Source organism: Molothrus aeneus, chromosome 29 (assembly GCF_037042795.1).
Source record: "Molothrus aeneus isolate 106 chromosome 29, BPBGC_Maene_1.0, whole genome shotgun sequence".
NCBI lineage: Eukaryota > Metazoa > Chordata > Aves > Passeriformes > Icteridae > Molothrus > Molothrus aeneus.
Window position 1 is genome coordinate 3,731,997 of NC_089674.1, and position 22,280 is coordinate 3,754,276.

A 22,280-nucleotide genomic window follows, 5' to 3' on the forward strand; every position below is an offset into this window, starting at 1 on the left:
CCGTCGGGGGGGGCCGTGCCCGCAGCCCGGCCCGGCCCGGCCCGGCTCCTCCCGAGGAGGCGGCGCCGTCCCGGGGCCGCGCTCGGCTCCGCAGCCCCGCGGGGCCGCCCGGCTCGGCCGCCCCGGTGAGTACGCGGGGGCACGGGGGGTGTCGGTCCGTCCGTCCGTCCGTCCGTCCGTCCCTCGGGGGTCCCGGTGCCCGGGGGTGGAGAGGGATGTGCGGGCAGGTCCCGCCACTGTGTCCCCGAGTTCCCACTGTGTCCTCGAGCCCCCGGATCCTCGCGAGTGCCAAGTTCCCGTGTCCCCAGGTCCCCGCGCCTCCTGGCATCGCCCGTCCCCGCCGCTCGCCCCGCGGGTGCCAGGCGGCGCCGCCAGACACCGCGGGCACAAAGACATCGCTGTGCGGCGGGGACAGAGCCCGAGGGAGCGGGGACACAGGTGGGGAGCGGGGGGCCGAGGAGGGGAGCAGGGGGTGGAGAGGGGGAGCACGGACAGAGCTGGGGACAGGGATGGAGAAGGGGTGCAGGACACGAAGGGGAGGTGCAGGGACTGGAGAAGGGGTGCAGGGATGGAGAAGAGGAGCATAAGGGAGAGGTGGGGTGCAGTGTCTAAAGAAGGGGTGCAGGGTCCACAGAAGAGGTTCGGGACTGTCGGGGGTCTGGGGTGGGTGCCCAGCTGCGTGTGGGGGTCCCCGGGCTGCCCAGGGACGCTGAGCGGGGCTGAGCATGGGGAGGGGGTTTGGGGTTTGGGGTTTCCTCCCGGCGCTGGAAGCCCAGCCCAGGAAATTCTTCCGGGCAGCCTCTCAAGCCCCTCTTTGTGCTCTTGGGATTTTTAACATTCCCGGCAGCTGCGGCCGGGGTGCCCGGTGCCGGCCGGGGTGCCCGGTTCCAGATGGGCTGCCCAGCTCCCCCAGGCTGTGCCGGGATGGGTGGGATGGGGTCTGGTGTGGATTTAGGGGGTGCAGCTGCCCATTCCCACCCATCCCATTGGAGCCCAGGGCTGCGCCGCTCACCGGGGTGCCACGGGGACCCTGTGCCACCCCCGGGGGATCCTCAGCGTCCTTCACCGCTGTGGATTTGCTGCGGGATGAAGGACTGGGGCTGCTGGTCCTCGCTGGGTGTCGGGCGCTGCTGTGGTGCAGCAGAACCCGTCCCTCGCTGCCACATCCTCCCCTCCAAACCCCACTGGCTCGGCTCTGCCAGGCCACAGCGCCGGCCTTGCTGCCAAGGCTTCACCAATTTCCTGCCTTGCTCCAGCTCCTGGGAACGACCTTGGCTGTCTCAGCTGCACCGCCGGGTGCCTGGGACCCCCGGGGAGGGAGCCGCCAGCCCTGGGGGACAAGAGGAAGAGGCGGTGGCTGCTGACACCCTGCGAGGACCTGGGTCCCCTCCCCGGAAGGAAAACGCTGCGGGCGCTGGGGACCCTCGGGGTGCAGCGGGGACAGGGAGGCCCTCGTTGTGCGGTCTGTGGGTAGGAGGAGGGGGGGTCCCCTCTGCCTCATCCCCTCAGCACCCGGGATCGCTGACACCTCGCTCCTGCCCGCCGAGAGCCGCCGCTGCCATGCCGGTGACAGTGACACTGCCCGGCCCGGCCCCGTGGGGCTTCCGCATCTCCGGGGGCAGAGATTTCAGGAAGCCCATCACCGTCTCCAAGGTAGGAGCCCCACCCGTGTCCCCCGGGCCGGGGAGAGGCGCCGGGGCTCGGGGCTGCCCCGGGGAGCGGATCCTGTTTGCCGTCCTTGAGGGCTCCCGTGGCCGCTGGGCTGGGCTGGGCTGGGCTGGGCTGGGCTGGGCCGGGCCAAATTCCCTGGTGCTGTTCCCAAGGCCGTGGTCCCCTCCTGGCAGAGGGGCCGGTGCTGCTCTGGCAGGGCCCTGGCGATTCCACAGGGTGGGAACATCCCATGGCAGCAGGGCGGGGTTCGGGGGATGCTGCACTGCACGGGGGGGTCACCAGCACTGTCCCATGTCCCCTTCTCCGCGGAGGTGACGGAGCACGGGAAGGCGGCCGCGGGTGACCTCCGGCCGGGGGATGTCATTGTCACCATCAATGGGGAGAGCACGGCTGAGATGCTCAACGTGGAGGCGCAGAACAAGATCAAGCAGAGCCCGGGGCAGCTCCGGCTGGAGGTGGAGAGGTGGGTGCCGGGGCAGCCCTGGGTGCCAGCGGTGTCTGGGGGTCCCCAAGCACGTGTGTGTCACTTGTTCCCCCCACTCGGTGACTCTTGGGGCGGTGCCATCCCCACGGGAGCCTGTCCCGGCTCTCTAATTAAGGAGTCGGGTGCTAACGAGGCCTGGCAGCGCTGGCAGCCGTTACCTGGCCAACTGCTCCCAGTTGGGTCCCAGCTGCTGCCTCTGCGGCTCCGGGGCTGCAGGGAAGGGTCACCGTGCTGTGCACAGCGGCTGGGGGCTCCTGGGGCAGATCCCAAACGCTGCTGCTCTCCCTTGGCCCTCAGGTCCCCGGTGCCATATCCCAGCCACACCAACGGGGACGCCTCGCTGGAGGGGTTGGCCACGCGTTTCCAGGTGAGCCCCGGGCAGCCCCCGCACACTCCAGCCCCACAGCCAGGGCTGGTGGCAGCTGCTGGTGTCACCCTCCCCTCCCCAGGACACGCTGCTGATGCCGAGTGAGAGCCAAAGTGCCCTGAGGACCCTCGACCCCAGCCTGGCATCCCTCAGTGCCAGGTAAGGCTGCACCGGGCTGTGTGTGGGGCTGGGGGTGAGGAGGGGGCTGGGGAGGGCCAGGGACCCCCCTGATGGCTCCGTTCTCTCCCCCAGCTCACAGCCCTTGGAGCAGGAGCTCACCTGTCCCGGCCTCCGCCAGGTGAGTGGAGGCTGCAGGGGCCAGGCAGAGATGCTGGGGGAGCATCTGTGCTCCAAAACCTTTTGAACCCGAAACCCATCCCCCTCTGAACCCCCAAACCTCCCTGCTTTGAACCACCAAACCTTGCCCCTTTGCAATGCTGAACCTTCCCCCCTTGAACCCCCAGATCACCTCATTTTGAGCCCCCAAACCACCCTCCTCTGAGCCCCAAAACAGCCCCACTCTGAGCCCCCAAACCACTCCCTCCGCCGCCCCACGGCCCCGTCCCTGCCCGCCCCGCTGTCCCCGCTGTCCCCGTCTGCGGTGGCTGTCGCGGGTGTCCCCTCCCCGCCGCGCTGGCAGCGCCCCCGGCCCCGCGGGCACCGCCGCACCTGCCCAGGGATGTTTTGCTCCTCTTGGCAGCGGCGCCAGCCCGGGGAGGCCAAACCAGTTTGGGAAGGCGCAGCCCCGCTGCCGCCAGCCCGGGGCACTGGGGTGTTGGCCGGGCAGGGACCCGCGGCCCGGAGCGCCCCGGCCGCCGTGGGACACCCCGGGAGTGGGATCGGGATGCGCCGGGAGTGGGAGCGAGACGCCCGGGGGTGTCTGGATGCCTCCTCCAGCCCCGAGCTCAGTGCCAGGATGCCCGCGGCCGCCCCATCCTCCCTGCGGGCAGCCGCTGGCTCCGGGCTTGGCGTCTCCCTCCTTTCCTCCCTCCCCGCTTTCTCTTTTTCTTGTTTTTCAAGCCCAAATTGGGAAGCGCCGCGGCCCCGAGCGCGGCCCTTCCCAGCTGCCTTTGGCCGCAGCCCCGGCCGCCCCTTGGCTCCTCCGGCCGCCCGCTCCCTCCTTCCTCCCCAGCTCCCGGTTTGCTTTGCTGCCGGCTCCGAAGGGTCCCTCCCTGTCCCACAGGGTCCATCCCTGCTCCAGAGGGTCCTCAGGGTTGGGGACATGAGGGTGCCGTGCCCGAGCCCCCACCCAAGGCGCTGTGCTCCAGGGGTGGTGAGGGGATGGCTGCCCTTGGTTCCATCCCACTCTTCCTCGCATCCTGGCTCTGGAGGCCGCCAGGGATGAGGCCAAGGCCCGGCTCCTCCCGTGCCTAATTTTAGCTCATCCTTCGTGACCCCACAAAGCCTCGGCGCTGCCCCTTCTCCCTCCCCACGGGTGCAGCCAGGGGGTCCCCGTGCCCGGTGCCCACCCCGGGGTCCCGCGGGGATTCGTTCCCATCTGCGTGGCAGCTGCTCCCGAGAACATCGGGAACGAACATCGGGAACGAACATCGGGAACGAACATCGGGAACATCGGCTTCCACTTAGCCGGGGAGGGCTCCGCTTCCCGGCCCCGCTAAGCAGGAGCAGATGAGGGGAGGGGACGGGCGCAGGCGCTGGGTTATGGGGTGGGGGCGCTGCCCTGGCTCCTCTGGGGGGTCCCATCGGCCCCATCCTGGGTGGGAAGGAGAAGCAGCAGCCCCACGGAGCATCCCTGTGGAGATCTGGGCTTGGGGAAAGCCCCTGGGGCTGTCGGGGTGTCCTTGGGGTGCCTGGGGGGACAGGGAGGCTCTGTGCCCCCCAGGACATCCCTCCCTCCTCCCCCTGCCAGGAGCGACGCCTGAGCCGCCAGAGCAGCTCCCAGGGGCCCGTCCTGCCTCCCCCACCCCGGCCACCCTCACCGGAGCTCGGAGCCCCCCAAACCCCCTGGGCAGCCCCCGGGGGGAGGCGCCTCTCGTCCCCCTGCGCCAGCACCTGCCTCAGGTACGGAGCGGGCCGGGGGCTCTTTGGGGGGACCCCGCGGCAGGGCAGCCCCCAGCCCCGTGTCCCCACGCGGGTTTGTCACCCGTGGGTGCCCGTGGAAAGGGTTAACTCACCTGCAGGCAGGTGGGGCCGTGGGAGGGCCGGGCAGGCTGGGGCAGCTCCCGGGGTGGAGGGAGCAGGTGGCGGACGGGCTGTGGGGTGCAGCCGGGGTGGATCCCGGAATCCGAGCGCTGGGAACCCCCCCAAAATCTCCCCTCGGGCCGCGCCCCCCCAGTCAGGGCTCGGAGCCGGCCATGAGGCGCTTGGAGGAGGACTCGGAGGTTTACAAGATGCTGCAGGAGAACCGGGAGCTGCGGGCGGCCCCGCGGCAATCCAGCACCTTCCGCCTGCTCCAGGAGGCGCTGGAGGATGAGGAAGGAGGTGAGGGGGGCACGGAGGGCGGGGGCAGGCCTGGCACGGGGGTGGCAGGGCTCTGATGGCCTCGTGTCCCCTCAGGAGGTCCCGCAGGGCCCTTCCCCAGCCGCCTCTCGGCCGGGGCCCGCAGGCCCGTGGCCGGGGTGCAGAAGCTGCACGTCTGTGAGAAGTGCGGGAGCAGCATCGCGTGAGTGGGGCTGGGGGCTCGGGGGGTCCCGGGGCTGGGTCTGTCCCTGCTATCCCTCCTGGCGAAGGCAGAAAGGGGCTGCTCTCAGGCGCGGGGCAGGATCCGTGCCTGACATTGCTCCCGGCAGGGATAAAATAATCCGGGGTGTGGCTGGGGCAGGATCCTCCCCTGCTGTCACCGCCGGAGGGGTTAAAATGGGGCGGATTGTGGGGTGGGAATGGGGCTGGGGGCCCAGGGCAGGATCCATCCCGACCATTGTTCCTTTAGTGCGAAAATGGGGCTGTCCTGGGCTGTGAGTGGTCCCAGGGCAGGATCCATCCTCACCATTGCTCCTTCAAGGTAAAAATGGGGGCGGTCCCGGGGTGTGAGTGGGGCCAGGGCAGGATCCATCCTCACCATTGCTCCTTCAAGGTAAAAATGGGGGCGGTCCCGGGGTGTGAGTGGGGCCAGGGCAGGATCCATCCTCACCATTGCTCCTTTAGGGTGAAAATGGGGGCGGTCCCGGGGTGTGAGTGGGGCCAGGGTGGTCCCAGGGCAGGATCCATCCCGATCATTGTTCCTTTAGGGTGAAAATGGGGCGGTCCCGGGGTGTGAGTGGGGTCAGGGTGGTCCCAGGGCAGGATCCATCCCTGCCATTGCTCCTTCAGAGTGAAAATGGGGCTGTCCTGGGCTGTGAGTGGTCCCAGGGCAGGATCCGTCCCTGCCATCGCTCCAGGGCCAGGATGGGGCTGACCCCGGCTGGGAGGGGACCCCGGGGACGCACGGGGTGGCTCTGCTGACCGCCTGTCCCCACCCCCGCAGGACACAGGCGGTGCGGATCCAGGACGGCCGCTACCGGCACCCGTCCTGCTACACCTGCGCCGACTGCGGCCTCAGCCTGAAGATGCGCGGCCACTTCTGGGTGGGGGACGAGCTGTTCTGCGAGAAACACGCCCGCCTGCGCTACCAGGGCCCCCCGGGGGCGCCCGTGCCCCGGCCCGTGTCCCCCCCCGTGTCCCCCCGCTCCTGAGCCCCGGCGGGGTCACCCCGGGGCTGTCCCACCCCACCGGGCTGGGGATGGATGGGATGCGCTGCCGCCGCCCATCTTCACCCCTTTGTGGCTGTGTGCGATGAGCTGGGGGAGGTCTCAGCCTGGGGGACACCCGGGGGACATCGGGGCGGGGTCGCTTGAGCACTTGGGTACCGAGAGGGGCTGGCACCGCTTGTGCACTGACTGCAAAGGGCTTCTCCGAGGAATTAAACCAGATTCTTTTCAAATATAATATATATTTACTCCACTGCCGTGTCTGCTCTGTGCCAGGACCCCAGGGCAGGGGGAAGGAGGGTTCGACCCCAAACCCGGGGTGCAGACAGGGACCCCCCAGACCCCTCAGCGCTGCCGCCTGCGCCCGGGGCGGGGGTGCGGGTGCTCCGGTGCCGCTCCTTGTCCTGCTCCCAGAAGGTCAGGGCTGCCCTCGGGGGTGGCTGGCCCCTCCCTGCGTCCCTGGGAGGTGGCCGGGTTTATTGGGGGCTATTGGTCGAGGCCTTTGTCCTGCTCCAGGTGCTCTTATCGCCGCTCCCCGCCCTCCGTGCCCGCCTGCACGGAGATGGCTTTGCTGTTATCTGGGCTTTGCTGTTATCTGAGATTCGGTGTTATCTGGGATTCGCTGTTATCAGCGGCCTGGGAGAGACCTGTCCCTTCCCCTGTCCCTCTGCAGCAGGGACAGCCAGGACCTCCCATCCCCTCCTGCCTGGGGTCTCACGGGGTCTGTTTGGGCTGTGCCACGGCCCCCCGTGCACCTGGGCTCGGTCATGGGGCTCTCACCATCGAATTCCCAATTAATCATCCCATCATCGAATTCGCAATTAATCATCCCATCATCGGATTCTCAATTAATCATCCCAGAGCAGCTGGGGCTGCCCCTGGACCCCTGGCAGTGCCCAAGGCCAGGATGGAAGGGGCTGGGAGCAGCCTGGCACAGTGGAAGGTGTCCCTGCCATGGCAGGGGTGACACTGGATGGGCTTTAAGGTCCCCAGGCAACCATTCCATGGCTCTGTGACACCCAGGGAGGGAGGAGGATTATGATGATGATGATGATGATGATGGTCCTGCCTTTCTCCCGCTCTCTCCACACAGGAAAAAGAGGAATAAACGCTCTGAGACCTCCTGGGATAACCCAGTTGAGGCTGGGGGCGAAGGGGCTGCCCGGGCAGGGGGCGGCCCCGCACCCCCGCCCCGCCCCGGGGCTGTGCCGCCCCCCGGCCCTGCCCCATAAAGCGGCGGAGGAGCAGCCCCGCTGCTCCCTGCTGTTTGTTCCCGGTGCTCCCGGCCCGTTCCCCGTTCCTGGTTCCTCCTCCTCGCTCCCGGTACATCCCGAGGATGCTGCGCCGCCGCGGAGCCTTCAGGGTGCAGCCGCTCCGTGCTGACCCCGGTGAGTCGGTGGAGCCCCCCCCGCGTCTGGCTGGGCTGGGGCTCCCTCGGGATCTCCAGCCCGCGAGGGTTGTGCTGGAGGGGATCCTCAGGGATCTCTGCTTTGAGGTGTCTGTGCTGGAGAGGGGAACTGAGGTCCTTGGAACCCCGGTTTGTGTTGTCTGTGCTGGAGAAGGGACCGGGGGGTTCCCCGGACCCCCCAGTTTGTGCTAAAGGGGGTCCCTGGAGCCCTGGATTTCATCCCACTCCCTGCTGGGAGGGGTCCAGGCTACCGGCTGTGCTGGGAATTCCGATTTTCCCGAATTCCCATGTTTGGACTGATGGGCCGCTGCCCATCCCCAAATGCGGCCTGGGGGTCCCCAAACCCCAGGTCCCACCTCCGTGTGTGCCACAGCTGTGCCGGGACCTCTCCTGCGAGGTACCAGGGCTGAGCTGGAGCTGCCAACGTGGGGAGGAGCTGATGGGGACCCCCACGCCCCTTCTCGCCCTGCCAGTGCCCCCCACCCCCGTGGGGCTGCGGTGACACCCCCGTGGTGCTGCGCCTCGGCACGTGGGGTCCTGGAGCCCGTGGAATTGCGGCGTGTGGGAACTGGGATCCTGTCAGTGGCCAGGGAGCTGCGGTGGAGGGGCTGCCCCCCGGAATTCCTGGGATTCAATGCTGCTGGGGCGGACGGGCTGCTCCCGGCATTGCTGCCGTTCAATCCCGCTGAACGGCCGGGTTGTCCCGGGCTGGCCGCGGCTTCCCGGCCCTCCTCGGCCTCTCCAGCCCCCGAGGGATGCACGGTGAGTGCTGTGGCTGCAGGAGGGGCAGGAATTTGGGAGCATCGGGACCCCCGAGCGGTGAATTCAGCCCACGCTGGAGCCCCGAGTGAGTTTTCTGGTATCCTGTGGGATGCAGGCGGCACCTGGCTGCCTGCCGGCGCCCAAACCCTCTCGCCTTCCCAGCTGGGGTGGGAAGGGACTCCTTAACCACCGGCCCAGCCAGTATCGCCCATCCCAAACCCTGCGAGGAACCAGTTGGGAACCGGTCCTGTAATGAGGCGCTCTGGATGCAGGGCCCGGCTGGGGTGGCTTTAAAAGGCAGCGCAGGGACGCGCACCCGGCTCTGGCTCTGGCTCTCGGCGATGTGGGGTGGCTCCCGCGCCGTCTGGAAGAGGAGGCTCAGCTGCTGTGAGTGCGTCCGAGGGGGTGGCAAGGCCCCGAGCGGGGCTTTGGGGGGTGGGCAGCCTGCAGGAGGTGCCAGAGCTCCGCTGTCACCCAACCGAGCCCGCGGCCTGGCTGGGAAGGGAGCGAGTGCTGGGCAAAGAGTGCCGAGATTGCCATGGAAGCAGCACGGTCCCACCTGGAGCTGCGGGGTGCTGGGGGCACATCCCGGCTGGCCATGCCACCCATCCCATGGGGACAAGTTGGTGGCCCTGGAGCCGTCCCAGGTCTGGGATCCCACGGCTGTGCTCTGTTCTGGGCTGCCGGCACCGAGCTGGAGCGGGACACAGGAAGAACCCGGCTCAAAAGCCCTGCCCAGGTCAGGGTGGGGGTCGTGGGTGCCCCCCCAGCAGCTCAGCTTGGGAGGAGGAGGAGGATGGTGGAGGCCAGGGCCGTGGTTTTGGGGAGTAGAGACAACACACTGGGGTTGTGGGAGTGTGTGGACTGCTGGGCAAGGGGGAGAGCGGCCTTGGGCACGGCCGGAGCTGCTCTGGCACCCAATTTTCTGCCCAGGGACCCCCCAGCTGAGCCCACCCATCCTCCCTTCCCCCTCAGATGGTCCCTGGGACTCGGCCGAGAGCTGCATCGTGCGCACCTCCGCCAGCGTCTACCGCCGGCTGCAGGAGAGCCCGCGGCAGCCCCGGCGGGGAATGAGCAGCCGGGGACCCCCCAGCAGCCCCCCGGCCGTCGGGAGGCTCCTCAAGTCCGAGTCCGAGGATTCCGGCGTGGAGATGGCCAGCAACGAGCACTCGCCCTGCGCCCCGCTGGGCCCCGAGAGCCGCTTCTCCCTGGACGCTTTTTCGGGGGAGCAGCGCCCCGGAGAGGAGCAGCGCCCCGGAGAGGAGCAGCCCCCTCGGAGCCGCTCTGCCAGCCGGAGGCTGCTGCAGGCAGCGCAGCGGAGCAGGAGGCAGCGCTGCCCGCGACAGCTCAGCCGGCGCAGCGCCAGCGCCGCCGACCTGGCCGAGCCCCCCCGGGACCCCGAGGAGACCGAGGGGGCTGCGGAGGGGCCTCCTCGGGACCCCCGGGCCGCGCCCGAGGTGTCGGGGCAGGGGCTGCGCTACCTGGAGCACGTGTGCCAGATGCTGGAGCGCCTGGCGCGGCTGCAGCAGGACAACCGCGCCCTCCGGCAGCAGGCGGCCGGAGCCCGCACGGCCACCCTGGTGAGGGCCCGGAGGAGGGGGATGCGCGGGGAGGGGCTGTGGGGGTCCCAGCTCACGCCCTGCCTGTCCTCTGCTCGCCCCCAGCCCAGCCGGCAGCACCCGAGGCAGGATTTGGGCACCTGGAGGGGTGAGGGGTTCCGGCAGCGCTCCTGCTCCGACAGCCAGGCGCCAGGTGAGAGAGGTGGGCTCGGGAGAGACGGGACCTGGGGCCAGGTGAGAGGGGTGGGCTCGGGAATGGCGGGACCTGGGGCCAGGTGAGAGGGGTGGGCTCGGGAATGGCGGGACCTGGGGCCAGGTGAGAGGGGTGGGCTCGGGAATGGCGGGACCTGGGGCCAGGTGAGAGGGGTGGGCTCGGGAATGGCGGGACCTGGGGCCAGGTGAGAGGGGTGGGCTCGGGAATGACGGGACCTGGGGCCAGGTGAGCATTGGGGGATGCGGGAATGGCAGCACCGGTGCCAGATGAATGGAGTGACATGGCGGGACCTGGCACCAGGTGAGGGGGGCAGCAGGTGGGATGGCAGCACGATGCCCCCCCGGCCCTCAAGCCTGACCGGCTTTGTTCCCCCTCGCAGCAGCCGAGCCCGGGCCGTGCCGGCGGTTGTGGGGACACTCGGTCAGCTCCCCCAGCCTGCTGGAGCCCGCCGAGGGCGGCGGGGCTGTCCCGGCACCGGACAAGGTACGGCCGGGGGGTGCCTTGGGGGGGTTCCTGGGGTGCCGGGGGCGTCCCTGGGGTGCCCCCTCTGATCCCCCCTTGTCCTGCAGGACGGGCGCTCACACTGGGGCCGGGTGAAGGTGCCTTGGGGGGGTCGGGGGGTCCCTGGGGTGTCGGGGGGGTCCCTGGAGTGCCCTCGCTGATCCCCCCCTGTCCCGCAGGCCGGGTGAAGGTGTCTTGAGGGGGTCGGGGGTGCCTTGGGGGGCTCCTTGGGGTTCCCCTGCTGATCCCCCCCCTGTCCCGCAGGACGGGCGCTCGCACTGGGGCCGGGTGAAGGTGCTGCTCACCCGCCTCACCCGCCGCTCCCTGCGCGGCGGCCGCTGCAGGTAGGACGGGGGGGGTCCCGCTCCCACCGCCACACCTGGATGGAGGAACTGCGTCACACCTCACCCCATGACGTCACGCCAGCCCGGGGCCGGTCCCCGGCCTGGCGCACCCCTTCACTTTTTTTTTTTCCCCCCAATAAAGTCTTTTCACCCATAAAGAGGCGGCTCTGAGCGAGGTGCTTGCTGTCGCGCCGTGACGTCACGCCCCTAAACCCGGCGTGACGTCACGCGAGGGCGCGTCACTGCCGCATCACTTCCGACGGCTTTTCCGCCCCTTTTGTCCCGCCGGGCCCGGACCCACGGACGGCCCGAGCGGCTGCCGAGCCCCCATCCCTGGGTATCCCCGGGCCCCCCATCCCTGGGTATCCCCGGCCCCCCTCCCTTGGGTATCCCCGCCCCCCCCCCCCCCCCCATCCCTGGGTATCCCCGGGCCCCTCCCCGCTCAGCCCCGGAGGGTCCCGCTGCCTGGGGGGGTGGGGATGAAGCTCGTCCGACCCCCGGAGCCCCCCGGCCCCTCCGGCTGCCCGCGGGGGTTGGTGGGGAGGGGGCGCCGGGGGTCCCCGCTCGGGGTGGATGATGGGAAGATGCCCCCGGGAGCATCGCGGCTTTCTCGCGGGGGGCTCCCCAGTTTGGGGGGTAGAGGAGGAGGGTGAGGATGAGGAGGGAGTTCGATGCTGTTCTGGCGCTGCTGGAGCCCCTCCCGGCGCCGCCAGCTCTGCGCGGGACGGTGAGGAAGACGCTGCCTGTGCCGCAGGTGAGGAAGATGCTGCTCCGAGCCGCGGCCAGGGGTCTCCCATCAGGTATCCCGCTCTTCCTCCCTTTCCCCCCTTTCCTGCCGATCTCCTGCCGTCACTTGGGGTTTGTTCCTTCCCAGCGGGGGCTGCCGCAGCTCCTCCCGGCACCGCTCCCGCCCGGCCGCCCTGGGCTCATCCTGGAGCCGCAGCTCCCGCATCCCAGCGCTCCTTCCCCGAACCGTGAGTGCTCGTCCCCGCCGTGCCCGGGCTCGTGGCAGGGCCTGGGGGGACAGGGGGTCCCCGGCAGTGCCCCCCGGCTGGGTCACAGCCTGACCGGGGCTGCTGAAGGGTTTCTGGAGCACAGCTGGGGGTGGGGGGTGTTTGATCCTTGTCCCTCCCCTTCCAGCATCAAACCCCTTCCCACGGCCCCCTCTCTGCTCTCCTGAGCCCCCCGGGGTGAGGAGCAATGGGGAGGGGCTCGGGGTGGGGGTCTGGGCACCCCCTGCCCTGCTGCCCCTCTGCCACCTCCATCCTCCCCCTCACTGGGACCCCGTGATGCCAAGGAAATGGCTCAGGCTGGTGCAGGGGATGCTGATTCTCCTTACAGGGCCCAGGTGAGGAGGAGGAAGGAGGTCTGAGCCTCTCTGTGCCACCCCAGAATCATCTGGAACGAGGGGAAGCTCCTGAGCAGCTGACAAGGAACATCCAGGTGTGGATCCAGATGTGTGCTGGTGTTGGCAGGCCCGGAAAGGGTTAATTCATCCTATGTGAGGAAAATCCCTGGGATTGGTGATGGGCTGGCACCTGCTGAACCTGTCCGGAGGGGATTTGGGGAGGAAAGGGGACAACCCCTGGGCTAACCCAGGAATTCCCGAGGAAAAAGGAGGAAGATTTGCTCAGCAGCAGGGAATGCTCCCCATGCTGGGATGGCCCCTCACGGATCCTCCTGGGGTGCTGCTTCCCTCCCCTCTGCTCCTGAGTGCTGGGGAACCTCACCCAGGGGTGCCTCAGCCCCCGAGGCTGAGCACGTTCCTCATTGTAGAGGAGTTTTCCCTTCCTGCCAGCTCTCCCTATTAACGCTGGGATCTTGTGGGCGGTGCAAAACCCGCTAATTATCCACTTTTTACTATAAAAGATGGAATTCTCCTCCCCAACCACTGCGGAGAGTAGGCAGAGTGAATCCCTGGGAACGCCTGGCTTTGAGTTTCCATGGGTGCCATCCCTCTCCTGAGCGCTGGGAGAGCAGCAGGAGCTGATGGCAGGGAGCAGAGCTGGGATTGGAGCTGCTCTGGGTGCAGGACAGGTGGGCTGCTGGGGATGAGGTGGCTGGGGAGGTCTGGCTGTGCCACACAGGGTGACAGTGATGCAGACAAAGCCACCAGGTGGGTTCAGGTGAGCCCAGGTGGGCTTGAATCTGGGGAGGAATCAACACCTCCAGGCCACAGAGGGATCTTTGCCCATCTGAGAGCCACCCTGAGGTCTGCAGAGCTCAGATCCCGTGTCCCTTGCTCGGGCTCATGGGCTCTGTGTGTGGCTGTTAAATATATTTATAAATATCTATATTCTGTATATTTAGCATCCCTGCTCCGGGTAACCGTGGCAACTGGGTTTATTTTGCTTAAACCTGGTCTGGCATGTGATGTGGTTGGGAAGGAACAGCCAAGGGGAGAGGGAGGGATGAAGTTCTCCATGCTGGGAGCTGGGGAGGAGCCTTGGCACAGGATGCTCTTGGGGGGGACCTCGCTGTGTCCCTGCACTGGGGACAGCCACCAGCATTCCCACGGCTCTGCTCCATCCCCTTTGCTCCAGCTGGGAAGGGAAGCTTTGTTTTTTAGGGGTTCCATCCCCATTTTCTGCTGGGCTTGCCAGGACACCCCTGAGCCCTGTTCCCTGTCTCGTGCAGGTTTGCCAAGGCCAGGTCCTGGCAGGAAGATCTTTTGGTTTTCCTGGTGTCTGGAGCAGGAGGAGCCTCGTACCGCCCCGAGGCAAAGAAGGGACCTTCATCATGTCCACCAGAACCTCTCCAGGGTGGGCTCCCAACCCCTCATCCCAGGCAGCACCTGCTCACCCCAGGATACAGCAGGCAGCCTCTCCTGATCCTTAAAGGCCCAAACTGCCTCTGTTGTGCTGGAAATCTCCATTCCTCGTGCTTTGAGGCCGTTTCCTTCCCGCGCCGATGTTCGACCCCAGTTTTCCCTTCCAGGGACACCCCGAGCCCCCCGTGTCCCCCTGCAGTGGCGGCCGGGCGCCGGCAGAGGGCGAGAGCGGCCCGGCGGTGACAGCGACACCGGCACGGCCCCGGCGGTGACAGCAACGCGGCCCCAGCAGTGACGGCGACACCGACACAGCCCCGGCGATGGCACCGACACGGCCCCGGCCGTGCTGTGCTGCTGAAAACTTTATTGGGGACACGCCACGGAGTCCCTGCAGCCCTTCCCACACACTGAGGAGGGGCTGAAGCCTCCCCAGTTTTCCATAGGTTTGCTCCTGGCTGGGTTGTCTCCCTTAGGGATGTCCCCACCTGTCCCTGCTCTGGGGTCCCCTGTCCCCAGCCTGCACCCCCCAGATCTGGGGCATAGGCTCTTTGGAGCATTCCTGGGAAAAGAGGGATGGATGCTCACCATGAGAAGCATCACCCTCTCCCTGTACCTCAAAAAATGGGTTTTGAGTGATTTTCCCCTCCCCTGAGGGGCCCACTGGGCTACTAAGGCACAAAATGAGGGGAAGGAGTGGGGGGGGGTCCCACCCGGGGGTCTACCACCCTCTGGGCTCTCAGGGTGCCAAGGGACGCTGGAACCTGGCAAAATCCAGCCCCCCACATCCCACTCCCCATCTTTAGTATCGCTCCCTTTCCTGTTCCTCCACGCCCCAAACTTTAAGGCAAAACCCATTTGTGGACTGACAAATAAGATGCAGAGCCATGGGGTGACGGGAGCAGCTCCAGCCCCTCAAGTCCATCCTTGGGAGGGCAGCTGGGCTGAAACGGGGGGGGGGGGGGGATCCCCATCCCCTCCCCATGCCCAGCCTGGCCTCAGTCGTCAGCCACGATGGAGAGGGCGCGGAGCTCGCTGAGCTTGGCGTCGTTCTCGCGCTCGCGCTGCTCGTCGCTCAGCCCGGGCCGGTCGATCTGCGCCGTCAGGTCCCCAAAAATCTTGTGCATCTCCGTGTAGTAGACAACCTGTTGGATAAAGGGGGATTGGAGAGGGAGGGGAATGGGGGTCTCCTCCCCAGCCCACCCACCCCCCCCGCGGGTGCCCTCGCAGCCCCTCTCCGCGGCGTTGGTGTCTGAAATAGCTCCCGCCCACGTGGCCGTGCCGCCCCCTCGGATTATTACAACTCAACACATTTTAATAACGCGCTGCCCTTCTCCGCTCGCTTCCCATCTGGGAGCCGCGCGTGCGGGGCTGCCACCGGCACCGCCACCCTCCCGCGGCCGCCTCGGCCCCTGCTTTGGCACCGGTGCCACCGGCACGGGCCGCCAGCCCACGCTGCCCGCGGCGCGGCGGGCACGGCCAGGGGCTCGCTGGGCTCGGCGAAGGGGGCAGCGCCGTGCCCCGTGCGAAGCACGGCGAGGAGGAGGAGGAGGAGGAGGAGGGGTGTGTTAATAACGTGCTAATTAGCACCGCCAATTATCTCCGGCAGCGAGCAGCGCTTGCCGGCGCGGGAGCCCGTGGGTCAGCGCAGGCAGATGGCAGCGGGGTGGCTGCTCGGGCTCCAGCGGGGAGAGGGGAGCTCCCAGCCCTGCCTGCGAGACCCTCGGCGCTGCGGGACCCCCAGCCCTGCCTGTGGGACCCCCGAGTGCTGCCTGGGGCACTCCTGGGGCTGCGGGAAGCCCAGTGCTGCCTGTGAGACCCCCGGCACTACAGAACCTCTGGACACCACTTGCAAGAACCCCTTGCATTGCAGGACCCCTGGGTGCCACAGGACCCTCAGAGCCTCCCTGGGAGCCCTGGCACTGCGGGGCCCCTGGTGCTGTGCCAGGTGTGGGATCCTGTCCTGGATATCCCCCCAGAGCCCTCAGGGAGCGATTGGGGAGTGCAGCCCCCCAGGGTGGGCAATGCCAGCGCTGTCCCCATTTCCCAGAAGGGCCCCAGCATCTCCAGCAGCACCAATGCTGAGACATGCATGGTCTCCATGGAGACCAGCTCCCCTAATCCTGCTCTAAACGATGCTGATTTTGGGAGGCCCGAGGGGGTCTGGTGGGCCCCACATTGCAGTGCTGGCTGCCTGAACCCCCCTTGCCAGGCTTGGCCACGCCGGGGGCCCGGGGGCTGCTCCGTGGCCGGGGCTCCCCCCGCAGCGGGGCTGGCTGAGTCACAGCAATGCTCATTTACACAGTGACTAACGAACCCCACACAGGGCTGAGCTGGCAGGGGCCCCCCAAAATCCCTGCACGCCCCCCAAAGCACAACCCACAGCTGGGTCACCCCGAACATCCTCTGAACCCCCCTGCCAGCAAGAGATGGCAAAAACACCCAAAATCCCTCGGCAATGCCACAGGTGAGCGGGGATCTGGGGGGCAGGGGTGCCAAGGGGGGTGCCAGAGCCCTGGAGCAGCCCTCCATGTCCCTTGTCCCCAGCCTGGAGTCAGCTGGGCTCTGCTCAGTCACATATGGCCAAGTGGCACTGCCAATTCCAGCATGGAAAACGCTGAATCTTGTCAGGGTGGCAGGCCTGGAGGCAGATGCTGCCCCCAGGATTGTCCCCAGGGTTGTTCCCCAAGATTTGGGGACATCTGTCCCTCAGGATTGGTCCCAGGATTGATCTCAGGATTGTTCCCCAGGATTTGGGGACAATTGTCCCCCAGGATTGGCTCAGGAATTAACCCCCCTACCAGGATCCAGAAATCCCTGAGGATTCCTGCAGGACTAGGACTGTGCCTTAGGATTTTCCTCAGGATTGTCCCCAGGATTTTCTCAGTATTGAGCCCAGAATTGTCCCCAGTGGATTGAGCCCAGAATTGTCCCCAGTGGATTGACCCCCAGGATTGTCCCCAGTGGATTGAGCCCAGAATTGTCCCCAGTGGATTGACCCTCAGGATTGTCCCCAGGACTGTCCCCCAGCATCCACACTGCACTGAACAGGCAGAGCAGAGCGAACTCCTTGGTGCTGCTCCTCCTCCACCCACATCCCGCAGCCACTGATCCCTTCCCCAGGGACACCCCCTGTCCCCAGGGCCTGGTGGGTGTCCTTGGGGACTCCCCATGTCCCCAGGGCCTGCTGGGTGTCCCTGGGGACGCTCCTCTCCCCCAGCAGCCCCAGTACAGAACCAGCTGGCACCATTAGGATGCTGCCCCCCCTCGCCAGCCGAGTCTCCCAAGCTTCATCACCAAAACCCCACTGGCATCGACCCCCCCCATGATTTCTCCTGTTGAAACAGGGGTGAAAACCCTCCCAGGGAGGGGATGCACCCCAAACTGGCGACAGTGCCATGGGGCAGCCAGCTCCCCCTGCCCTACCTGCTCTGCCAGCCCAGTACTTTTCCAGCTATGGATGCCATATGCTGTGTCCCCATCCCATCAAATCCCAGCTCCAGCTCGCCTTTGAGCCTGAGCCAACGGCCCCGAGTCCACCTGTCTTGAACTAATTCTGTTTGGGGACGTTGTGTTCTGTGGATTTTCTATAGATCCTGGCCACAATGGCCCCGTGGCTGCTTGTTTGGGGCAGCCCTACCCAAAACAAACCCAGGGGTGCTGCCAGGGCTGGGCTCCCCCAGCCCACAGCACCATCCCTGCCTGCCAGCCCCGTCTTTCCCCCCATTCCACTCAAACCCAAAGGAATCTCATGTTTTCTAGCTGGAAAATAAAGCCCAAAGCGGGAAGGAAGTGCTGTTCACGCCTCACACCAGCGACAGCTCCAAAATCTCCCCCTTTCATCTCCATGTGGCCACTTCAAAGCCCCCAGCCAGGGAAATATTTGCCTCCCTTGGCTTGGCCCGGGCCCGTGGGTGGAGAGAAGAATTTGGTGTTGAATGTTACAGCCCTGCGAGCTCGGGACATGTCCCGGCGTCAGGAGCCACCCAGCCCTGGGAGCACAGCCAGCTGTGCCATGGGAACAGCCTTGGGAGGGTCTCCTTGGGTCAGAGCCATGGAGGTGCTCGGGAGCAGGGTCCTTCCCCTTGCCCCAGAGGCAGACGGTCCCTTCCCAGCTCAGCGTGGCACTGGATGGTGTCACTGTCACACCATTTGCCTTGCTGCCTCCAGGGATGAAAAATCAGGAAAATAATACGGTTTTGCCTTTGGATGGTGGGTTTGACCCAGGGAGAAACAACCCCAAAGTCACAGCACCCTGCAGGGGGCCAGCTGATCCCAGTCCCACCCCATCCAGCCCTTCCTTGTGGGATTCACCTCCAGCCTCATCCCACTCCTCAAGAGGTACCTGCAGAAAAGGCTGAAAATAGAAATTACATTGAGGAACACGACGCTCCCCCCCAGCTGTTAATCAGCTCAGGGAGGCACAGAGGGAGGGAAAGCTGGGCAGCATTCCCATGCCAGCTCTCAGCTCCTGGGATGGGGATGCTCCTGCCTGCCCTTCCCAGCCAGGTGCCTGCAGGTGAGCAGTGCTGAGCTGACTCAGGGCTCTGGCTGCTATTCCTGGCTTCCACTGACTCATTACCTTGGGCAAATCACATCCCTTTCCCATTTTATTTCAGTTAATTCAGTGGGAAAACGCTTCACAGAGCTCCTGAGCCAGTCCAAGCTCAGGCTCAACACAAACATTCCAAGCCCTCCTTCCCTGGGGGTGGAAGGATGCAGCCAGTGCTGGGAAGGAAGAGGGATGCAGCTCCCATGGAGGCTGGCAGGGAGGGAGGGATGTGAGGAGCTGCATCCATCTGGGACCAGCTTTAAGTCCAGCCTACGGGAGATGCATCAGCTTTGTTGTGACGCTGCCTTTTTGGGTGTTAAAAACGGGATTTCGCTCGGTTTTCCCAACAAATTCCTCACCTGAAGAGAGGCAGGGCAGAGAGATGGGAAAGAAAGCAGAGGATTCCCAAGGAAGACGAGGGATATGGATGGAGAGTCTCACAAACAGCCCCAGCAGTGACACCCTGCTGCTCCCTGCGTGCATCCATGGGTGCTCAGAGCACACCAATCCCAACGTCCTCCTCACCCCAAATCCCTTGGGAATCGGGACACAAACGGAGCGAGAAGCCAGAGGGGCAAAGCTGAGGAAACTCACGGATCACAAACCCCGGAGAGGGCAGAGAACATTCAGGTTTCAAGGTCTCACCCACGGAGGGGGTCCACAGGGAGAAAGGGCCAGCAAGACTCTGCGGTGGCTCCGGGAATTGTGGTTGTTCCGGGCTGGAACAGGGAGCCCCGCGCCCGATTGCTAAGGGAACAGCAGGAACAGCATCCCCAGCACCCACCCTGCGGCGCAGGGAGCATCGGCACCATCTGCTAGGTGAATCAGCCTGCAGACAACTCGCTGGCAGCTCCGCGCAGAGGCCCCCCCAAGTCGGAGGTGAGATGGAACACGTGCTCCCGGCACCTCCCAGCGGCCCCCCCTGGCGCACCTGGGTCCTTGCGGCAGCTCCCGGCCCCAAAATGCCGCAGGAAACGCCCACGGAGCGGGCACCGCCCGGTCCCGCCCTCCCGCCCGAGGCACGGCGGGCCAGAGGTTCTCAAAGGTTGGTGAGATTCCAACCTGCCCCTCTGCAGCCCAAGGGAAAGAAGGGGGGAGGAGGAGGAGGAGGAGCAGCAGCACGTTGTGAAGGAAGCTGGAGGATGGAAATGAAAGCTGGTGGTTATTCAGGGCACCTCTTCCTGCAGATCTTTGGTGTGGAGATGTCCCAGGAGCCTCTTCTCCACTCACCAGGAGCCGCAAGATGAGCCCAAACGCCTCAAACCTAATCAAGCCCTGAGCTCAGGACTCCAATTTGAAGGAGATGGCATTGCCAGGTGGATAAAGCCATGGAATTCCAGTGGATAAAGCACATGTGGGACAGGACATGACACAGGCACCAGGAAGGGACAATGTCTCACCTGTGCCCGGACCAGCGATTCAAAGCTGGGTTTGAAGTAATCGATGCGGCTGCTGTAGAACTTGGGCATCTCCTCCAGGAGCTGCTTGTTCTTGGCTTCAAAGTCTTCCTTCACCGGGCGCAGCTCCTCCCGGGCCTGGGGAGGGACACGGGGGGTCAGACTCCCGGGACAAGGATCCTGCTGGCATGGAGGCCACCCCAGGACAATGGGGTGCCTCACTTGATTGTGGGGACATAGAGCAGTGACCAGCCTGGTGGGAGCCATGGGATCATCCAACGCAATCTGGTGGGATCCACACGACCATTCAATGGTGGAACTCAAGTGACCATCCAGTGGGACATGGTGGGACCCAAGGGACCAGTTAATGGATCATGATGGGACCATCCAGTGGACCTGGTGGGATCCAAGGGACCATCCTATGGAATCTGGTGGGACTCAAGTGACCATTCAGTGGACCCTGGTGGGATCCAAGAGACCATTCAATGGAATCTGGTGGGACTCAAGTAACCACCCAATGGGACCTGGTGGGATCCAAGAGACCATTCAATGGGACCTGGTGGGATCCAAGAGACCATTCAATGGAATCTGGTGGGATCCAAGAGACCATTCAATGGACCCTGGTGGTACTCAAGTAACCACACAATGGAACCTGGTGGGATCCAAGAGACCATCCAATGGACCCTGGTGGGATCCAAGTTAATCAGTTAATTAAAGTTGACCAGTTAATAGAACCTGGTGGGACTCAAGTGACCTCTCAATGGAACCCGGTGGGGCCCAAGCGAGCAGTTGATGGATCCTGATGGGACCATCCAATGGAGCCATGCTCTGACCCTGGAAAGCCACAGGACACCCAGAGAGGTTGTGCCTTCTCTCCTTCAGAAAACACGGACAAAACCCATTCCCAGAGCTCAGTCAGGCTGGAGAATGTCCCTGGCCACATCCACGTCCCCTCACCCTGCGATTCCCAGGAGCGTCGCTCCAGGATCCTGCCCCCACCGTCACCGTGACCTTCAGCTCAGTGCATCCAACTGGCTCCTTTAAACAGAGCGTGGGGAGAACGGGAAATGTCTCTGGGATGGTGTGGAAAAGGGCAGGAGGGGGTGGGCTGTGAAATATTAGACCAGTTCAAGTCTGCCACTTAATCCCAGTGCCATTCCAATGGGAGGGGGGAGCGGGAGAGCCCGGCCCGGCCGCGGCGCCGGCCCTGGGGACAGGGACAGCGTGCCAGGGGCATGGCATGGACTGGGCTCCAGGCTGGAAAGGCCTGGAATCATCCCAGCAAAGGAGCAAATTCATCATTTGCCATAAGGTTGGGAGCGTTGAAACTCCAAGGATGGAGTTCATGGGGTGGAACTCACGGGGGAAACTCCTGGGATGGAGTTCAGGGGGGAAAACTCCAAGGATAGAGCCCGGTGAAAACTCCTGCAATGGAGCCAGGGGAAAACTCCTGATGGAGCCAGGTGGAAACTCCTGGGATGGAGTTAATGGGGGGAAACTCCTGGGGGAAAACTCCTGGGATAGAGTTCATGAGGGGGAAAACTCCTGGGATGGAGTTCATGGGGGAAAACTCCAAGGACAGAGTTCATGGGGAAAACTCCTGGGATGGAGTCAGGGGAAAACTCCTGGGATGGAGTTCATGGGGGAAAACTCCCCAGATGGTGCTCACAGGGGAAACTCCTGGGATGGAACTCACAGAGGAAACTCCCAGGATGGACTTCACAGGGGGCAGAAGGGCAAAAAAGCTGGAGCAAACAATGGATGTAAATTTGCAGCTCAATAATTAAAAATAACTGGATGAGATGAGGCCCTTTCCCATCAAATCCAGACCCTCTGGATACCCCTTGTTCAGGATTGCTCAAGGCTCCCTCTCACAGGTGTTTAAACTCAGTGTTTGGTAAAATATTTTTTTTTTTGGGGGGGGGAATTAGATCAAAAGTTCATTAAGAGGAAAAAATATATGAAATAACTAAACCCTGCTTAATCACCAGGACAAAAGAATTCCCATTTTTCCAGCCCCAGCTTTAGTCGCTGAGGCTGAGCAAAATAAGCTGCTTACTGTTAAACCAGAGGTGTCTTTTGTTCAGGCTGTTATTTAACATAAAACTTCATTTTTGGGAGGAAATTCATCAGAAGAACACATTTTCTTTGACTCTGAGAATCAATTGTTCCTGGGAGGATCAAGCCACGTGCTGCTGGAGCGACAGATTTTGGGGAAAAACACTGGGGAAGATTTGATTTAAAAAAATAAAAAACACAAAACCAACGAACTCATCACGATTTCGCTAAAATTCGGGAGAGAGCAAAAAGAATCTGGCAAAACTTCCTGTTAACCAATTACTGCAATTTTCCAAGACGAATTTTTTGGGAACAGGTGGCAAACATAAAGCTGGGAAATGCTCTGATCTGTTCCCTTCCCCATCCAGCTGCTCACTCAGACGCGGAGGTCGGGGGGAACCCCCCTGTGCCTCGACCTCAGCGCTGGCTCCGAGCTCCCCCAGAGCTCCCAGGGCTCTGATTCCATTTTCTCTTGGAAAAAATTCCATTTTCTCTTAGAAAAGCAGCTCCTTCCCTTCACCCAGCACTCGAAACCAGCGTTGTGCTGTC

At 64.7% G+C, this 22,280-nt stretch overlaps 4 protein-coding genes across 11 annotated transcripts in view; 3 read left to right on the plus strand and 1 right to left on the minus strand.

Moving 5' to 3' along the window:
• Positions 1 to 171: 171 nt before the first annotated feature.
• On the plus strand, positions 172 to 6,217 carry PDLIM2 (PDZ and LIM domain 2). Of its 4 annotated transcripts, none has more exons than XM_066567343.1 (10): positions 172 to 438; positions 1,257 to 1,653; positions 1,983 to 2,134; positions 2,453 to 2,522; positions 2,605 to 2,681; positions 2,775 to 2,820; positions 4,393 to 4,544; positions 4,819 to 4,964; positions 5,040 to 5,145; positions 5,947 to 6,217. In XM_066567343.1, exons 2-10 carry the CDS (start codon positions 1,561 to 1,563, stop codon positions 6,152 to 6,154), a joined length of 1,050 nt encoding a protein of 349 aa, XP_066423440.1. In that variant the 5' UTR covers positions 172 to 438; positions 1,257 to 1,560; the 3' UTR covers positions 6,155 to 6,217. The 4 variants fall into 4 exon arrangements, with proteins under 4 accessions (XP_066423440.1, XP_066423439.1, XP_066423438.1 ...); XM_066567342.1 differs by having other exon boundaries at positions 345 to 438; positions 1,548 to 1,653; XM_066567341.1 differs by lacking the exon at positions 172 to 438 and adding an exon at positions 569 to 594 and having other exon boundaries at positions 1,548 to 1,653.
• Positions 6,218 to 7,490: 1,273 nt separating this feature from the next.
• Positions 7,491 to 11,099, plus strand: C29H8orf58 (chromosome 29 C8orf58 homolog). Its single transcript, XM_066567444.1, has 5 exons — positions 7,491 to 7,557; positions 9,315 to 9,919; positions 10,004 to 10,091; positions 10,492 to 10,595; positions 10,878 to 11,099. Exons 1-5 carry the CDS (start codon positions 7,506 to 7,508, stop codon positions 10,959 to 10,961), a joined length of 933 nt encoding a protein of 310 aa, XP_066423541.1. The 5' UTR covers positions 7,491 to 7,505; the 3' UTR covers positions 10,962 to 11,099.
• A 141-nt stretch (positions 11,100 to 11,240) lies between these two features.
• LOC136567701 (elongin BC and Polycomb repressive complex 2-associated protein-like) lies at positions 11,241 to 15,045 on the plus strand. Of its 4 annotated transcripts, none has more exons than XR_010785142.1 (5): positions 11,241 to 11,294; positions 11,712 to 11,757; positions 11,832 to 11,931; positions 12,299 to 12,400; positions 13,595 to 13,840. XR_010785142.1 is itself a non-coding variant. In XM_066567392.1 (5 exons), the coding sequence occupies exons 1-5, from the start codon at positions 11,531 to 11,533 to the stop codon at positions 13,968 to 13,970; spliced, it is 630 nt and encodes a 209-aa protein (XP_066423489.1). In that variant the 5' UTR covers positions 11,370 to 11,530; the 3' UTR covers positions 13,971 to 15,045. The 4 variants fall into 4 exon arrangements, 2 of the variants coding, with proteins under 2 accessions (XP_066423489.1, XP_066423490.1); XM_066567392.1 differs by lacking the exon at positions 11,241 to 11,294 and adding an exon at positions 13,895 to 15,045 and having other exon boundaries at positions 11,370 to 11,757; positions 13,595 to 13,719; XR_010785143.1 differs by lacking the exons at positions 11,241 to 11,294; positions 11,712 to 11,757 and adding an exon at positions 11,370 to 11,711.
• The window catches only part of BIN3 (bridging integrator 3), a 48,147-nt gene continuing 39,910 nt past the window's right edge, over positions 14,044 to 22,280 (minus strand). For both annotated transcript variants that reach the window (XM_066567390.1, XM_066567391.1), the window contains exons 8-9: positions 19,677 to 19,811; positions 14,044 to 14,869 (exon numbers count right to left, since the gene is read on the minus strand). In XM_066567390.1, coding sequence (XP_066423487.1) covers positions 14,723 to 14,869; positions 19,677 to 19,811 — 282 coding nt within the window. In that variant the 3' untranslated portion in view covers positions 14,044 to 14,722. The remainder of the gene's footprint in view (positions 14,870 to 19,676; positions 19,812 to 22,280) is intronic.